The sequence below is a fragment of the Patiria miniata genome, unplaced genomic scaffold, assembly GCF_015706575.1.
Source record: "Patiria miniata isolate m_02_andy unplaced genomic scaffold, ASM1570657v1 HiC_scaffold_16, whole genome shotgun sequence".
Classification (NCBI taxonomy): Eukaryota; Metazoa; Echinodermata; class Asteroidea; order Valvatida; family Asterinidae; genus Patiria; species Patiria miniata.
Window position 1 is genome coordinate 6,064,537 of NW_024037054.1, and position 16,552 is coordinate 6,081,088.

Consider the following 16,552-nt stretch of genomic DNA (forward strand, 5'->3'; position numbering starts at 1 on the left):
TGTACGTGCGCTAATATACAGACATATGCAGCGCGATGTGTACGGCGGTAAATCGCAAGCTTCGGCCATTTTGACGAACTGGAGTCGAAATTCACCGATCGTTATAACTGTAATATTACACCTTATTTACGTTGCCGAGGCTCAGTTTAAGATTTCAGATGATTGCATGTAATTCGAAGTTATAATTTTGCATTTTTAAAAGATCAAATCTTGCGGAATTGTACCCAAACGATGGAAACCACGGAAGCGTGCGAAGTGAGTGAAGTGTCCGTCGGCATTGCCGAAGCTGGCAATATAGACATCCACAACGTTGCCGAGGAGTTACCGAGTGCCGCCGACGACTCGGAATTTAACCCCGCCACAGCAGATCACTCGAATGAAAACAGTGGTGATGGGCATGACGAAGAAGAAATCACGAATTCTTCCGTCACAGACGAGGTTTTCCATCCTCATGCACCGGTGCATCCTGTGGGGATTTTGACCACAGTACGGGCCGGTGGTCGGGCCACACGGCTGGTTGCGATCGTCCAGCAGCCGGACTCGCACGCGCACCACGCACACCTTGTGGACGGCCTGAAGACCCCGGCTACGCCGTGCACTCCCGGGACACCATCGGGCGACAAGCGGCACTACGCTTGGGATGAGCTGTTGCACTCTCCGAACGGCGTGCTCCCAGTCCGATGCAGAAATGTCAGCGCTGAATTGCATAAAAACAAACTTGGATCTGGTGAGAAAGATTAATTCACGTCAATTATTTGATGATATTTTCACTGTGTTGATTTATTTGCAATTAAAAACGTGCAGATTTTTGATGAACTTGTCTGTATACAAAATTATAGGCTACTAGTACTAGTACTAGGCCTAGTGCCTAGGCCTATTATTAAATAAAAAAATTAGTTTTAAAACTCACTAAAACTTGTTGTCCTTCCCTTCATTCTTGAACATGATGTTTAAATACATGTTTAAAAAGTCCGAGTAACTTGGACTCTACGAATCGCCTTTTTTAACAATTGGCCATGGTCGGGCATGTGTCAGGTGGTATCGCCCGACCATGTCCAAATGTTAAAAAAGGCGATTCGTAGAGTCCTAGTTACTCGGACTAATGTGCAAATAAATGTAAATCAAAGACAAGTGTTGTTTTTTTTTTCTAGTAAATGCTGTTCATGACGTGAAATATACCCAGTAATTTGGTAAATGGGGTGCTTACTCCCTTTTTCAAATTTTGTCTTTGGTCGGTCGTTCGACCAATCCAAGCCAAAATTTCAAAAAAGTAGTTCTGTACCCCATCCCAGTTAAAGGGAAAATACAACATTTGCAAACATCAAAAAATAAAACTACCAAATCATTTTGAAATACCTTGCTGGACTGTTAGTGAATGACAGTGTAAAGCATCCTGTAAAATTATGGCACCTTGTATACTGTCATTTTCAAGAAAAGTGGTATTTTTGTATCAATTTCCAACGCTGATCGGCCGATCAGCGTTGGAAACAACTGGCTTTTTTTCAAATACTGGCCCCAATTGACCATCGCACTTGTTTGCAATCGATTACAAACCTATGAAAGGGTACGAGCCAGCTATCCTGGTTCCCTGACCTTACAATTCCCCAATGTATGTAAACTGCTCTGTTTCTTCTATATGGAGTCAGGGAACCAGACTACAGGAAAATGATCGTTTTTCTTGGTTTTTATAGCATTTTCGAACCCAAAACCTCAAAAAAGTCAGTGTTACTATATTTGCTATATACTTCCAACCCCCCAATTCCATCCATTTCTGAAAATTACAGCAAAAGCAAATGATGTATATTCCCTTTAATACTGCCCCATTTATACTGGTTTTAGCTATGGCGTGTTTTTAAAAAGGGAAGTTTGTTTTTAAATTTGTAGTTGTTTATTTGTATTTCTATAAAGTGCCTTGAGCATCAATTTTATGATGGATTTGGGATATACAAGAATTAGTTATTATTATTATTATGAAGTCAAGTGTGAGATTTCTGATAGGTCGACTGATTGCACAAATGCAGTTCTGTGTGATCGGGCAATAGTGCAAATACCGATTGCATCCAACATCAGAACCACTAACTGTTAAAGTTTAAAATTCAAATTCTACAAAAAGCACCAATTGGTATTTTGCACATCTCGGCTAATACATCTATCATGCGGAACGCATGTGTAAGTGTTTAATTCCATACTTACATTACAAGAAAAAACAACATTCCATACTTACAAGAAAAAAACAATTTCCATACTAACAAGAAAAAAATGACTTAATTTCAAGAAAAAAAACGACTTAATTTCATACAATTTCCATATTTCATACAACTTCCAAATTTACATCAGTTCCCAGCAATGAATCTCCCTGATATGACCACTATTACTGCCGTAGTTACTTTCAACTGTATTGTACACTTTGCACTTTGCAGGGGGCAAGGGGCGCTGCATCAAATACCAGGACAGCTGGTACACCCCCTCCGAGTTTGAGAGCTACTGCGGGAGAGGCAACAGCAAAGATTGGAAGAGGAGCATTCGCTACGGCGGCCGGACCCTGAATTGCCTGATAGAAGAAGGGATACTGACACCCCACGCTGCCTCCTGTACGTGTGGGGCCTGCTGTGATGATGAATCAGTGGTAAGGGTCAGGGGTGGATCTAGCTTTCATGAAATGGGGGGGGGGGGGTAAGGTGTGCCAAAGGGAGGTCTGTGGACATGACACGCCCCAACTGAGCGTTGACCAAAATTTGGCTTCGGTTTTTCTGCGTTTTCTGCCTCATCAGCACCACTTCTGTTCACAGTGCTTGAGTACCAATCATCCTTCTCTTTGAATCGGAGTTCCCAATGAAAATTCTCTTTCAAAATTATCAGAAGCCATAATGTATGCTTTATATTAAAGGTAGAGTAGATCATTTGCAGCTATCCGAAAAGTAACTGACAAAATTATTTTTGAAAAGCTTAGTTGGTTTAAGGATAGTAAACTCCCTGTGGAATGATTCTTTCTGGCATGCTGTCATTTTGAAGAAAACAATATAAGAAGGCCATTTCCAAAGATGTGTCAAGTGACACATTTTTTTCCAAAGATGTGTCAAGTGACACATTTTTTTTCCAAAGATGTGTCAAGTGACACATTTTTGGAAATTTCCAATAGTAGTTGTTTGTGATTCGGCAAATCCTTGAATGGGTGCACACAAGTTTGACATGACGCACACGCATGCACGGTTGCTATTATTTGTCGGTTCAGCTGCAATCGGCTAAATGAGAACCTGTCCCGGATGCTGATTTTGGGACAATTCAAAACATGACTTGGTAACTTTTAATTGAAATCTAGATCCTAGAATTTTGTTTTCTCGGAATATACGGCATTCACTGTAAGCTAAAACTTCATCAGGTGAGTTGTTAAGCACCCTTCTGTAGACTTTGAGCACTTTTGTTGCTTCAAACGAAAAAAATGCACAAATGACAAATAACCTATCCTACCTTTAAATATGTGTAAATACTCCCTTGCATTACTGTATATAATCAACTTTAAGTAAACAATACTTTTTTTTGTGCAGGAGTCTTCCCAATCCGGCCCAGTGCGGCTCTTTGTACCGTACAGAAGACGCAAAAGAAACGAGAGCGAAAGTCTCCCACCAACACCCACCTTGAAGAGGAAAATGAAACTCAAAGACGGTAATCATTTATTTCATGAATTCTCTGAATTACATGACGACGCTCCCATGTGCGGTTGATTTAACCGCGTCCATAGGCGCTTGTGTTATTGGCAGTTGTAGTCGAGTAATTCAGAATTAAGGATAACAGGGTTCCCAAAAGTCATGGAAAATTTCTGGAATTTAAAGTTATCGTGGAAAGTCGTGGAATTTTGTTATTTTTTGCAAGGAGTAAGGAGTCATGGCAAGATGTTTTTTTTTGCAAGGAGTCATGGAAAATTGATACACCGAGAAAAAAGTCACGAGAAAAGTTGCACATGAAAAGTTGATAGCACCACAATATCATGAATATGTACCAATAGCTGTGAACAATAAGCCATTTGTGAGTGACCTATGCCCTTTGGGATTTAAATCTGAAAAACGTCTGGTACCCTGACTTGCTCAGAATGCTTGGCACATTTGAACTTTGAATTCTCCAGACCAAAGACACTGTTGCTAATCACATGATTCGGGGCAAGCTCTTGCATAGTTACGTAAGAGCCGCTCAGCACCAATACATTGTTCACAATGGGTGAGAATGGCACAAAGACACCAGACCATTCCGGAGCTGGGGGTTTCTAGCATAAGGCTTGCCTCGAATCACGTGATATAGTAACTGTCTCTTTGGTCTGGAGAATGCAAAGTTAAAACGTGCAAAGCATTGGATTAAGTCAGCGTTCCAGATTTTATTCAAAGTTAACTCACAAATGGCTTATTGTGAAGAATTGATCCGTCACTATCACTGCAATTTGACACATTAAATGTGCATGCAAAATACAGCATGTTGCAGCCACTACCATTTAACCACATGAACTTGCTGCAATTTTGTGTGAAATTATCTGTTCTAACCTGGTGCTCAGTTATCGGTGCTAACCTGGTGCTCAGCCCAATATTTGAAAACCACAAAATTATTCAATACGTATTTGGGTCGGCATCAAAAATTTGTATCATGATATACACTCTGAAGTCTAATTTTGAATTTCATCAACAGCTCCGGATGAAGCCCGTTCCATTAGCCTAGACAGCACTGCCAGTCAGTTGGATGTCACCGGTGCTAACCTAGTCCTCAGTCCAATGCCCCCTGGCACCCCCAAGGCACCGGTCACCTCGGACCTTGAACACGAACACTGGTGGCATTTGGAAGAGGTGGGTCCACAAGAACACGAATACTTCGTCAAAAGGGTTAATTGTTAACCTTTTTTGGTCTTAGAGTTTAAATCAAAAGATTCACGTGACTAATTAACCCTAACCTTCCCAAATCATCCTAAATGATCTTTGCTAAATGGAGGATTTTGCAGGATTGAGGATATATGGCAAAAATGGGTGGCTGATTTTGGAGGATGCACTGTGTCAAGGTCTTGGGCCGGACCTTGTGTTGTTTACGCTCAGCCGTGTATAAATTTAGGCCTAGATTATACTAGAAATCCTCCGCACTGCTCCAGGATGTCACTGGCTCTGCCTCAACATATTGACAGTGATTGCTGGAGGCTTTTGCAGGATTGAGGCAGTGGTCATCCCTCCAAGGACCACATTCAGGAAATAACAGATGATTTTTGGAGGATTGTGGCTGTATGCAATTTTTACATGGAGGCAGTTGGAGGATTTTGCAGGATTGAGGTTGCATCCTTGGAAAAATGCCTTGGTATTTAGGGTTAATAAGAATGACAGTACACTTTACATTTTTTTGGGTTTTTTTTTAGTTGTTGGTTTTGTATTCATTTTTATGTATCAGTTGTATCATGGAAACAGAGTCCAACACATACCGCACAAAATTAACAGTTCATTAATGAGAACTGGACAAATTTAACACAAAAGTAGAGACACAAAATGTAATTGACAATCTGTATTTTGGTTGCAGATGGCCAACCAGATGGCCCAGAGCGTTCAGCAGTTGAAGACGATGATTGAGCAGGCTAAAGCACAATCGCAAACCAACAAGGACAACGCCATCCTGCACACCAAGATTGTGTTGGATGCCGAAAAAAAGGAGGTACGGCCATTTTTTCTAAATCTGAATCACTACTGCGTATTTCTAAATGGCAAAAGTGTGTGACTGATTTTGGAGGATGCACTGTGTCAAGGTCTTGGGCTGGACCTTGTTTTGTTTATGCTCAGCCGTGCATAAATTTAGGCCTAGATTATACTTGAAATCCTCCGCACTGCTCCAGGATGTCACTGGCTCGCCTCAACATACTGACGGTGATTGCTGGAGGATTTTGCAGGATTGGGGCAGTGGTCATCCCTCCAAGGACCACATTCAAGAACAAAAATGCCTAGGGAGTTAGTGTTAATGGGGAAACTTTCTGTTGGGTTGGGGGATTAACAATTCTTATTTTCCATTGGACACTTTACTTAGAGTGGCACTCCTTTTTTCACGCTGAATGACTTCTCAATTATTCTGTGTCAGTGTCAGTTGAGCGTTCCCTTCACAATTTTATAGGTACATGTATGCCTATATTTGTTTTTCATATTAACCACCTTTTAATAACCCTTTGCCTGAAAATGGGTTATAGCCTAGTAACATGTCAATTTCATAAAATATTAATAGTTTTCCTTTGCAAAAATGCATTGAATCAACAGGCACTTTCCCAAGCTCGTCTGGAAGCCCAGATGCAGTTTTCCCGAGCATTGATGGAAGCCAAGGCGGAGAAGGACAGCGCAGTAGCTCAGGCCCTGGCTCAGGCTAGGGCCGAGAAGATGGAAGCTGTGGCCAATGCCAAGACCTCACATCTCATCAAGGTTGGTTCCACACATTTTATTTTAAGCCGTCATAAAATATTTATATAATTCTGCTAGTGGAGTTATTTTTGGTGGACCCAAAAGGCCATGCTATTGTTCTCTGAGTAAATGTGTCACTGATTAACTGACAGAGTAAATGTGTCACTGACTGACAGACTGAGTAAATGTGTCGCTGACTAACTGACAGACTGAGTAAATGTGTCGCTGACTGACAGACTGAGTTACAGAGTAAATACGTCGCTGACTAACTGACAGACTGAGTAAATGTGTAGCTGACAGACTGAGTTACTGAGTAAATGTGTCGCTGACTAGCTGACACACTGATTCCCGAGTGAATGTGTTGTCGGCCAACTGACAGACTGAGTTACTCAGTAAATGTGTAACTAACTGACAGACTGAGTTACCGAGTAAATGTGTCACTGACAGACTGAGTTACGGAGTAAATGCGTTGCTGACTAACAGACTGAGTTACTGAGTGACTGTGTCGCTGACTAACTGAGTGACTGAGTAAATGTGTTGCTGACTGACAGACTGAGTTACCGAGTAAATGTGTCACTGACAGCCTGAGTTACGGAGTAAATGCATTGCTGACTGACAGACTGAGTTACTGAGTGACTGTGTCGCTGACTAACTGACAGACTGAGTAAATGTGTAGCCAACTGACAGACTGAGTTACCGAGTAAATGTGTCACTGACAGACTGAGTTACTGAGTAAATGTGCCGTTGACTAACTGACAGACTGAGATACTGAGTAAATGCGTCGCTGACAAACCGAGTTACTGAGTAAATGTGTCGCTGACTGACAGACTGAGTTACTGAGTAAATGTATCGCCAACTAACTGTCAGACTGACTTACTGAGTAAATGTGTCGCTGACAAACTTACAGACTGAGTTAGTGAGTAAATGTGTCTCTGACTGACTGACAGACTGAGTTACTGATTAAATGTGTCACCGACTAAGTGACAGACATTACTGAGTAAATGTGTTGCTGACTAACTGACAGACATTACTGAGTGAATGTGTTGCTGACAAACTGACAGACTGAGTTACTAAGTAAATGTATCGCTGACAGACTGAGTCACTGAGTAAATGTGTCGCTAACTGACACACTGAGTTACTGAGTGAATGTTTGGCTGACTAAACTGACAGACTGAGTTACTGAGTAAATGTGTCGCTGACTAACTGACGGACCAGTCTTATCTTTTTACTGTTTTTACATCGGCAGGTACTTTTCCAGGTAATTGCAAATGATCCTACATAGCTTTAACCATGCCTTGTTTTCCCCCTCTCCCCAGGCTTGTGTGAACTGTGGGCGGGAAGCCCTTCTCGAGTGCATGGGCTGCCAACTGGTGTCCTACTGCAGCAGTTTCTGCCAGCGTAAGGACTGGGCCGCCCACCAGCACAACTGCGGACAGCATGGGCTGCTGGCCGCCAGCCCAATAGAACACCAGGAGGCTCATGAAGACGAGGATACGTCTATGGAGCACAAGAAGGATTCTGACGAATAGCGACAGAACGAAAAAGTTCTCCAGTCTGAAGCTGCCATACTTTGAACCAGCATTGTAGTCCAGTCCATCAAAAGTTCTCCTAAGTCCATCACAAGTCATCCAGTGCCATTTCAAGTCACAAGCTATTCAGATTAAAGGTAGAGTATATCATTTGAAGCTATCCAAAAAGTAACCAACAAAATTGTTGTTGAAAAGCTTACTTGGTTTCAAGATAGTAATGGCACCAAACTTCCTGTGAAATTATTCATTCTGGCATGCTGTCATTTAGAAGAAAACAATAAAAGATGGCCCTTTCTAAAGATGTGTCTACAGACGCACTTTTGGAAATTTCCATTAGTAGTTTGATTTTAATTCGGCAAAGCCGTGAATGGGTGCACGCGCGGTTGCTATAATTCGTCGGTTCAGTGCGCGACATCACGAGCTGCAATCAGCTGAATGCGAACGTGTCCCAGACGCTGATTTTGGGCGCAATTCAAAACATGACTCGGCAACTCTTGAATTTGAAATCGAGATCCTAGAATAATGACAAGTCATTTACTCTACCTTTAACGTGAATACAAAATTACAAATGCAGTATTTATGAAAAAAAAATAAACCAGCAGTCTCTTTCTCTTCCATACAATGTAGGAAATGCAATTTTCATAACAACTGAAGTGTAGCACATCAGAGTCTAACATGCTCAAAAAATTTGGGAAAAGAAGGCCAATTTGTAAAGCTATTTTATTTATTTATTTGGGTTACTTTTATACAATTGGGAAAATGTTATCAAATTTAAAAAAAAACTACTGAAACAAAAAATTCCCCAAGGCCATCTTTTAAACTGTTAGTTTAAGGGAAATTTACATTGAGCAAGACGGAAATAATGTCACTTTTGTTTTTTGAATATTTTTTGGAAAATAAGCCATACGTGTACATATTATGGTCAACTGTATTTATTATCGAGTTGAGCAAAATTTAATGAAATATTTTGATAGAAACTTTACTTTTTTTTTTCCTTTTCAGTGATAATTTTTAACTATTAATTATGCTAATCCATTTCAATGTTCTTCAGACATATATTTTAAAATATTCCACATTTTTTTTTTATGACAATTTGAATTGTGTTATGTAAGAAGGTTAAACTCGTTTAAGGAAAAGTCGTAAAAGCTTGCTCGAAATGTATTATGTTAATTTTCTTTTTACTGTAAACGTACTGATCACAAATGGCACAGAACAAGTATTGATTAGGTTAATTAAAGAGATTTTAACTGTTAAAAGTGCTTGTCCAAATTTTGTGTGTAAATTCACTCGGTTTGAAGAATTTAATATTTCATTGGAATAAGACATGGAGCTGAAGATAAACAACGCAAAAAAAGTCCACGCTCATTGGAGGGGTCATAATTTTGAATCTGATCGTCTATTGATGACGTCATTTATATACATGTAGACCTTTGGGAATTTTTGTTAGCTAGTTAGCTATGTTTGATACCCCGTTTGCTACCAAAGACTGTAAATTGTCCAAGATTGACAACGGTTTATGGATTAATGATGCAGTTTGAAAAGTTGCAAATTTAAAGATTACGCGAGGAGAAATTGCTGAGCGCAAACACACATGCCGTAATTGGCCCCTATCGACTGCACAGTGCCCGAACAAAGCGCGGGTAATTCAATTTCGCGTGCTCCCATGCATACAAGCACTGTACGGTCGGTATTCCCTACCGTTCGTTTCGGGCAGTGTAACATTGTCACGCAGCAATTTCCACTGGCGTACTCTTTAAATTTGCAACTTTTCAGACTGCATCATTTTTCATAAACCGCTGTCAATGTTGGATGATTTACAGTCTTTGGTAGCAAATGGGGTATCAAAATGTAGCTAACAATATTCCACAAAGGTCTATATAAATGACGTCATCATAAGACGATCAGATTCAAAATTATGCACTCTCCAATGAGAGTGGACTTTCTTGTTTGCGGTGTTTAGTTCAATGTAATAAATAATGCTAGCATGGTTTCGTTTTCCCATTTTGTAAAGTTATTTAAAGAAAAGAAAACCACATCTCAGAAACCTTTGTATGTACATAAAATAAGTTTTGTGTTAAATGTAATCGTTACGTGAGCTGTGTCATTTTTTTTTGGTGTATGACAATGTTCATATAGTGCACTGCTGGTATTTTTTCTAAGCTTGAAATGAAAGTAGTGAAATAAATGAATTAATACAGTTTTTTAACATGCGCTTACATGTATGTGATTCCTTTTGGCTACATGTATATGCACATAGTGGCTATACACATGGGCTCATCTCAAAAATTTGAAACGCTTAAGAGCATTCAAACGTGAAACATCCCTGTCCAACATGCGCTGTTCCAGCCCGGAACGCCAGGTGATCCCGCATGGTAACGTTGGTCTATGTGTGTACCATAGAGCTATATTAAATTACTAGAGCGCTAACTCGTCATTCTGCGCGCGGAGACGCTTTGAAGCCATCCTGGGCGCAGACATTTTGAATTCATGTGCATGTTTGTAGAACATAATGAAATTAGATGGATTGAATTTTGAAAGTGTACTCTACATGCAACGCGCAAGTAGAACATACGCAAACATCTTAAGCGTGTCATTGGCGGTACAAAAAAACATGACGGCAAAAAGCATCTGCAGCGAATACGCGCACACGTTGCGCTGTTTGCGTAGAGCAAAATGACACGCTCATTTGCTGATCATGCGTTTTGGTTTTGGGCGTATTGGCTTCGATAACGCACCTGTATGGGATACAAACGCAGATATGCAAATAGCCGTACAAAATTTCTAGGTCTCCATAGGTTAGTGCACAAACATGGATACGCCCAGCAGGCATTACTTTGTACACGAAGTTAGCGCTCTAGTAATTTAATATAGCTCTATGGTGCGTACACACTTTTAGAACAGCTGCTTGCATTTAAAGGGTTAATGATGTGAATTTGTCTTAGGAACACATTTTGTGCAAGTTTCTACACCTCTTAAATGTATGAAAACTATTTGACTTCCCTTTCACTTAATTGTATTGAAAAGTGCACTTCATTAAAATTTGAATTTTTGTCCATGCTTTTCTGGACAACTGAGGGCGAAGAAAATTCAGAACAGCAAAATATCAACAATTCTGGCAACTTTTGGTGCTGAAATAGCTGTAACATTGAGTTTTCTGCCTGAAATGACATCACACTTTTGCTCACGAATATGGAAATTCGCATTAGCATATAATCCAATATGAAATTTGAATATAAATAAGGTTAAATGGGACACAAAGGTGCATTTTCAAGGACTGCATAAAAAAATTACAATGCATGGGTCCTTTAATATTGTGTGTAGTATTACATGAAGGCACTTTAGGTTAGTCTTTTTTCCAGACGTTTGAGCTATTGCACACAACATATCTCCACTGTTCACTGTGATCTGCAGACACGTGTCCAGGCTTGAGCACAAGTCTTGCCTCTTTGCTCCTTCTTCCATCAACTCCTCCATATGTTAAAGGATGGATCCTGAGGTTTGCCGACACCTTCGTCTTCCTCCGCTAAGACGTCACCCATCTGAGCTGCATATGTCTTCACAAGAAAAAAAACAAAAACAAAGACAGTTTTGAACTGAAGTTAAGTGTCCACACTGTACTTGCCATATAAAACCAAGCTCTCAAATTGGTCAAATTAAAACTTTTGCTTTTTATTTTGTCCTTGTAGACGAATCCACATCGACACAATGCACACGCGTGTGTGGTTGCTATTATCCGTCGGTTCAGTGCGTGACATCGCGTAGCTGCATTCGGCTCATTGTGAAGTGTCCCGGAGCTGATTTCGGGCGCAATTCACAACATGTCTCTGAAACTTTTGAATTGAAATCAAGATCCTAGAATATTGTTTTCTCGTAATATACAGCATTCACAGAGCATTTACAAAACTTCATCAGGTTAGATGTTAAGCAACCGTCTTTAGATTTTGAGCACTTTTGTTGCTTCAAACAAACAAAAATGCACAAATGACAAATGATCTACCTTATCTTTAAATTCAGAAACAGTGATTTGCCATGAACATCTCACCTTGTGTTTGTTCCCGTCCCCCCTCAGTGATTGGGACCTCATGGCGTAGGCTGACCCCGGCCGGGAGAAATGTGCCAAGTCTGTCTGAGGTATGCTAGGATCGTAGTCTTTCACCTAGAGTGACAATGAATGAAAACAAGTTTTGGTGAGGTTGGGGGAGGGGTGTGGAGTACAGGCTGGCAACTGGGAATTTAGAAAAAAAGGAGGAAACTCCAAACCACACAAGACTTCATACAGTATTGTTCAATTTGCAATGGCATTCATGAGAAGTAAAAAAACAAGGCCGCTTTTTATTTTTTAATTTGGCAGCCAGATGGAGATTTGAGGGTTCTAGCACGCCAGCGAATCGGAGTGGTCTTTATGCACAGTGACGGTATTTCGATCAGAAAAGTGGACCAAGCTGTTAAGTGGTTAATATGGATGCCATGCTTTTGTAATGTAACAGGTTACGGTAGACCTGATAGAAGGCGCCAGCTGTGCAAGGGGATATTCCATAGACTACAATAATGACAGTATACTGTATACATGCACAAAATACATGATATGGCCGCTCACATTTATGATATAGACTGGGGGTTCTGCAAAGCAGTTTTGTCATGCGTCCACTGTGCACATTTGGGTAATTGGGATTAATAAAAAGCACACATATCCACCTTGTGTACAATCTCCAGACGGATGAGCTCTGCTTTGGGTGTTCGTTTGCATCCTTCTGCTGCAAAGAACGGCCAGATGATCTCCAGCGCTGATGCAAAGTCCACAGCAGTCCTAGAAAGTAGAAACCAAACAGATGTCCGTACACAACTTTACCATTTGGAATAGAAAAGGTTTTTTGGTGATGGGGGTCAGTATATCCGTCTTCTGTGTCTATCTAGTTGGTCGAGTGTTTAGCAGTGTTGTAGTACTTGTACTTGGCACTTGTACTCGAGTACTACTCAAGTACTTTTTTTAGAGTACTCGTACTCGAATGTCAAAGTACTCGTACTCGAAAATGACGGTACTCATACTAGGGCAGCCAAGCACCCGTACTCGAATAGCAGTACTCGAAAAAAAAATGGTATAGCTTGACTTACCACGGCCTTATTTTATCAATACTTTCAGTGTAAAAAAGGTTGATTGGCTTGCCGAGAAATCGAAGTTTCCTGATTTTCCTCTGTGCACGTCCGGACAAACACATTTAACAGCTAGCCGTCAGTGGGTCTGTATATCGGTCTGACTGGGCCTGGGCCAATTACGCACAATGAACCATTTGCCGTATGGCCGTATTTGGAAACAGAAATACTCTTCAGTTTGTACAGTGTGGAAAACATCAGCTGTTGAAGATCATTCTTGATCTTTCAGGACAAATATGTTAGAGATTTTTGAATTTAGGAATACAAGTACTCGTACTCGGAAGTAGGAGTACTCGTACTCGGAAGTACAAGTACTTGGAGACCTGTACTCATATTTGGAGGTACAAGTACTCGTACTCGTACTCGTACTCGATAACCTAAGTACTCGGTACTCGGAAAAAGTACTCGACTACAACACTGGTATTTAGAGTAAATTATGACAAATGATGAAGTTGTAGCTGTATTATTTGGTTTCAAAATAATATTTACAGACTTTCCAGAGAAAAATTTGGGTGGGGGGATATGAGAAGTAACATTTGACCAACCTTCCTCTGTTGTCTCTCATGGCGAGGTCAGGTTTACTCTCCATGAGCTTCATCAGGACTTTGCCGTGGCCCTGGAACGCAGCACAATGGCTGGCTGTCCACCGTGTACCGCTGTTGCTCTGATTCACATCGCCACTGAAGAATAATTTCAAGGGAAACAACAAAATCAGTCACCCTTTGAATTTCAACTCTCTAAATTTGCTAAAATAATCCAAATGGAAGTTGAAAGCGGGCAAAGAATTCCTGCAGATGAGCTCCCAATTGTAAACAAACAAACAAACCAGTGGCAAGACGTGTGCACTAGTAAGTTGGAAGTTGTGGGTTTGAGTCCCACCCGAGTAAGTTTTCTGGCAAACCCTCTATCATTACTTTATTATACCTTTGGTTAGGTGTTACTGTTAGTGCTAAATGAGGCTTTTGTTTTCCTGAAATTTTTTAAGAAAACTTATTAAAACTTATAAAATAAGACTCTTTTCTGTCAATAGGTCTCGTTCAAATGTCATCATTTCCTACAGACCATCTACGTGCATCGGCATTTTCAGCGTCAACTTGTGTAACGCGCATCGGCTGCGTTGTATTTCGAACACCTTTTGAGCGACTAGCACGCGTGTTTGGAACATTTTCAACACTGCGCAATGCGTGCTTGATTGCGTAAAATACGCAGTTGCAGTTCTCCTACATGTCCTACAGAGATGGCCGTCATTGAGCGAGCCCTATTTTGGAACTCGACATGCATGAAATCGACTTTTGAAATCAGAATAATGTGGACAAGTCAGCCAAGTTTTCTTATTCTTATGATTGAAAATAGCATTATAAATAAGGCACATAACAGGATCTTCACATTGTTGAACACATTGTTTAATCCCTCTTTGGTGTTTTGCCTTCCAAGCCTGCATACTCCGCTTGCTCGGACATACAAACCAATGATTTTCATTCAAACATTTACTCACCCATGTCTTAAGAGATACTCCACTATGTCACTGTAGCCCCAAAAGGCCGCATTGCACAGCGGTGTGAAGCCATCACTAGACCTCTGATTGACGTCAGCACCCTGGGCCACTAGGGACCTGACGAGCTGTCGTAGTGGAAAACGAGAGATATTTGCAAAGTGAAGAGTAGTAGCACAAATGTATCCAGTGGGGGGGGGGGGGGGGGGGGGGGGACTCCGCCTCTATCCTGGCTTGACATTGTATTTTTAGTATTTAGTCAAAATTTATGTCAGTAAGATTTTGTGTAAAAAACAGTCAACGAAGCAAAGGATCGACTTTAAACAGAACAAAAAATGATGATTTTGGCGGCTTCGTTAAGGCCAAATTTCACAGCCTCCGCCATTTTTAGACCGCTGGCTGCAACATACTTTGACCTCCAGCTCTAAATGTTGAATTCCAGATGAGCATTGAAGCTGGAGTTTCTCAAGCTATGTCTTAACGATAGCAGATGAAAATCGCGTTACGGCTGCTGTTACTAACGATAGCACGATCGTCCCATGGGGGCGCTGTTCAAAATGTATATCATGGCTAAATTAGACAATAAGTAGGGCCTACCTCTAGGCCTCCTCGCTTTCCAAGGGACGTTACAAACAATAAACAGCCACTCGCGGGACAAAATGGAACAAAAATACGCACAAAAATCGCGGGAAAAGGGGCTTTATCAGTTTATGTTCTTCCAGCCAATCATATTCATGGTAACTCATAATGGCAGTGGTTTTCTCCAGATGCCATATTTTCAGGGAGGGGGGGCAACGGGGGGGGGGCGAACTTTTTATTGGGGGCGTGCACGCCCCGCCCCCACCGCTGCGCCCAACAGAAAAACACCCTTTCAAGTTTCATTGAGTGAAATATTTCCAGGGTTACATCACAGTGTATAACACAGTTTATAACAATCAAAATGACATCTTAGAGTTACAATTTTAAAACACAAACCAAGTCTCAAAGTAAAATTACAACATTCAACAACTGACGTTTATGTTTCCGCTGGCAGCGGCAGTTGCTAGGTTCATGGGCGCAGCCATCTTGTTTCTGTTCAGCAATGACCTGGGGCCAATTTCATAGAGCTGCTTAAGCACAAAATTTGCTTAAGCACAAAAACGTCTTGCTTAATAAAATCAGGTTACCAGCCAAAACTCCATGCGATTGTTATGCTAAGTAAAAAACAGCTAAATACCAGTCACAAGCAATGTACATCACATGGAGTTTTGGCCGGTAACCTAATTTTACTAAGCAATGTTTTTTCGTGCTTAAGCAAATTTTCTGCTTAAGCAGCTCTATGAAATTGGGCCCTGATGAGGGCGCACTACTAAACTCGCGCCACAAATTGTTATGAGCGTTTTCGAAACGACTGGTTCGGCTTAGTTTCAGCCGGGCCCCCAACTTCTAGATCTCCAGCTACATTTTGGTGCCTGTTATGCTTCAGGAACATTCAATCGGTTGATATGAAGCCAAAAGTTGGAATATTTTCGTTTAGTTTGCCTCTCAGAAGTCTCAGTGATTCTGAAGTGGGAGGCAAAGCCGAAGACGAAGCAAAGGTTTCGAAAACCGCCTAATAAATTAATAGACATAACAAATTGGGCAAAGAATCCGTTCTTTTCAAATTTACGATAGAACAATTTGGGAAACATCCTTTTTGGTAAAAAAAGAAAAAAACCTTATGACCTGCACATTTTTCAACAAGAAAAATGTTCAATGCGTTCCTGACAAATGAGTGTGCTGTTGTGTCATTTCAGTTTGGGGTTTGAATTCCCTGCTCAAATTTGCGAACCCCAAAAAATTGCAATTGAAAACCTTTGTGCATAAAAATGATGAAAATACAATGAATCATCAAAAAAGAAAACTGACAACAGCAAAAATTCCAACATATTCTAGTTATCTTTTGAAGCTGGTGAAACGAAATGTGTCATTGTGATGAATAACAGCGCTTATATGAAGGGAAG

General features: G+C 40.8%; 2 protein-coding genes across 2 annotated transcripts; one reads left to right on the top strand and one right to left on the bottom strand.

Annotated features, from left to right (window-relative positions):
* Window positions 1-14: 14 nt before the first annotated feature.
* LOC119722775 (deformed epidermal autoregulatory factor 1 homolog) lies at window positions 15-8,308 on the top strand. Its single transcript, XM_038193085.1, has 7 exons — window positions 15-727; window positions 2,421-2,626; window positions 3,546-3,663; window positions 4,672-4,826; window positions 5,539-5,670; window positions 6,261-6,419; window positions 7,715-8,308. The coding sequence occupies exons 1-7, from the start codon at window positions 232-234 to the stop codon at window positions 7,925-7,927; spliced, it is 1,479 nt and encodes a 492-aa protein (XP_038049013.1). The 5' UTR covers window positions 15-231; the 3' UTR covers window positions 7,928-8,308.
* Window positions 8,309-11,197: 2,889 nt separating this feature from the next.
* Window positions 11,198-15,653, bottom strand: LOC119722776 (ankyrin repeat domain-containing protein 49-like). Its single transcript, XM_038193086.1, has 6 exons — window positions 15,584-15,653; window positions 14,574-14,698; window positions 13,624-13,758; window positions 12,623-12,734; window positions 11,970-12,083; window positions 11,198-11,481 (listed from the first exon to the last, which is right to left on the bottom strand). The coding sequence occupies exons 1-6, from the start codon at window positions 15,632-15,634 to the stop codon at window positions 11,389-11,391; spliced, it is 630 nt and encodes a 209-aa protein (XP_038049014.1). The 5' UTR covers window positions 15,635-15,653; the 3' UTR covers window positions 11,198-11,388.
* Between the last annotated feature and the right edge of the window lie 899 nt (window positions 15,654-16,552).

Excerpts from the sequence above, each read along its gene's own strand:
- LOC119722775 (XM_038193085.1), top strand. The coding sequence starts at position 232 with ATGGAAACCACGGAAGCGTGCGAAGTGAGTGAAGTGTCCGTCGGCATT. Across the intron at positions 3,664-4,671 it reads GAAAATGAAACTCAAAGACG|CTCCGGATGAAGCCCGTTCC; the intron begins GTAATCATTTAT and ends TTTCATCAACAG. Across the intron at positions 6,420-7,714 it reads AGACCTCACATCTCATCAAG|GCTTGTGTGAACTGTGGGCG; the intron begins GTTGGTTCCACA and ends CCCTCTCCCCAG.
- LOC119722776 (XM_038193086.1), bottom strand. The coding sequence starts at position 15,634 with ATGGCTGCGCCCATGAACCTAGCAACTGCCGCTGCCAGCGGAAACATA. Across the intron at positions 13,759-14,573 it reads GAGTATCTCTTAAGACATGG|TGGCGATGTGAATCAGAGCA; the intron begins GTGAGTAAATGT and ends ATTATTCTTCAG. Across the intron at positions 12,735-13,623 it reads ATGAGAGACAACAGAGGAAG|GACTGCTGTGGACTTTGCAT; the intron begins GTTGGTCAAATG and ends TCTACTTTCTAG.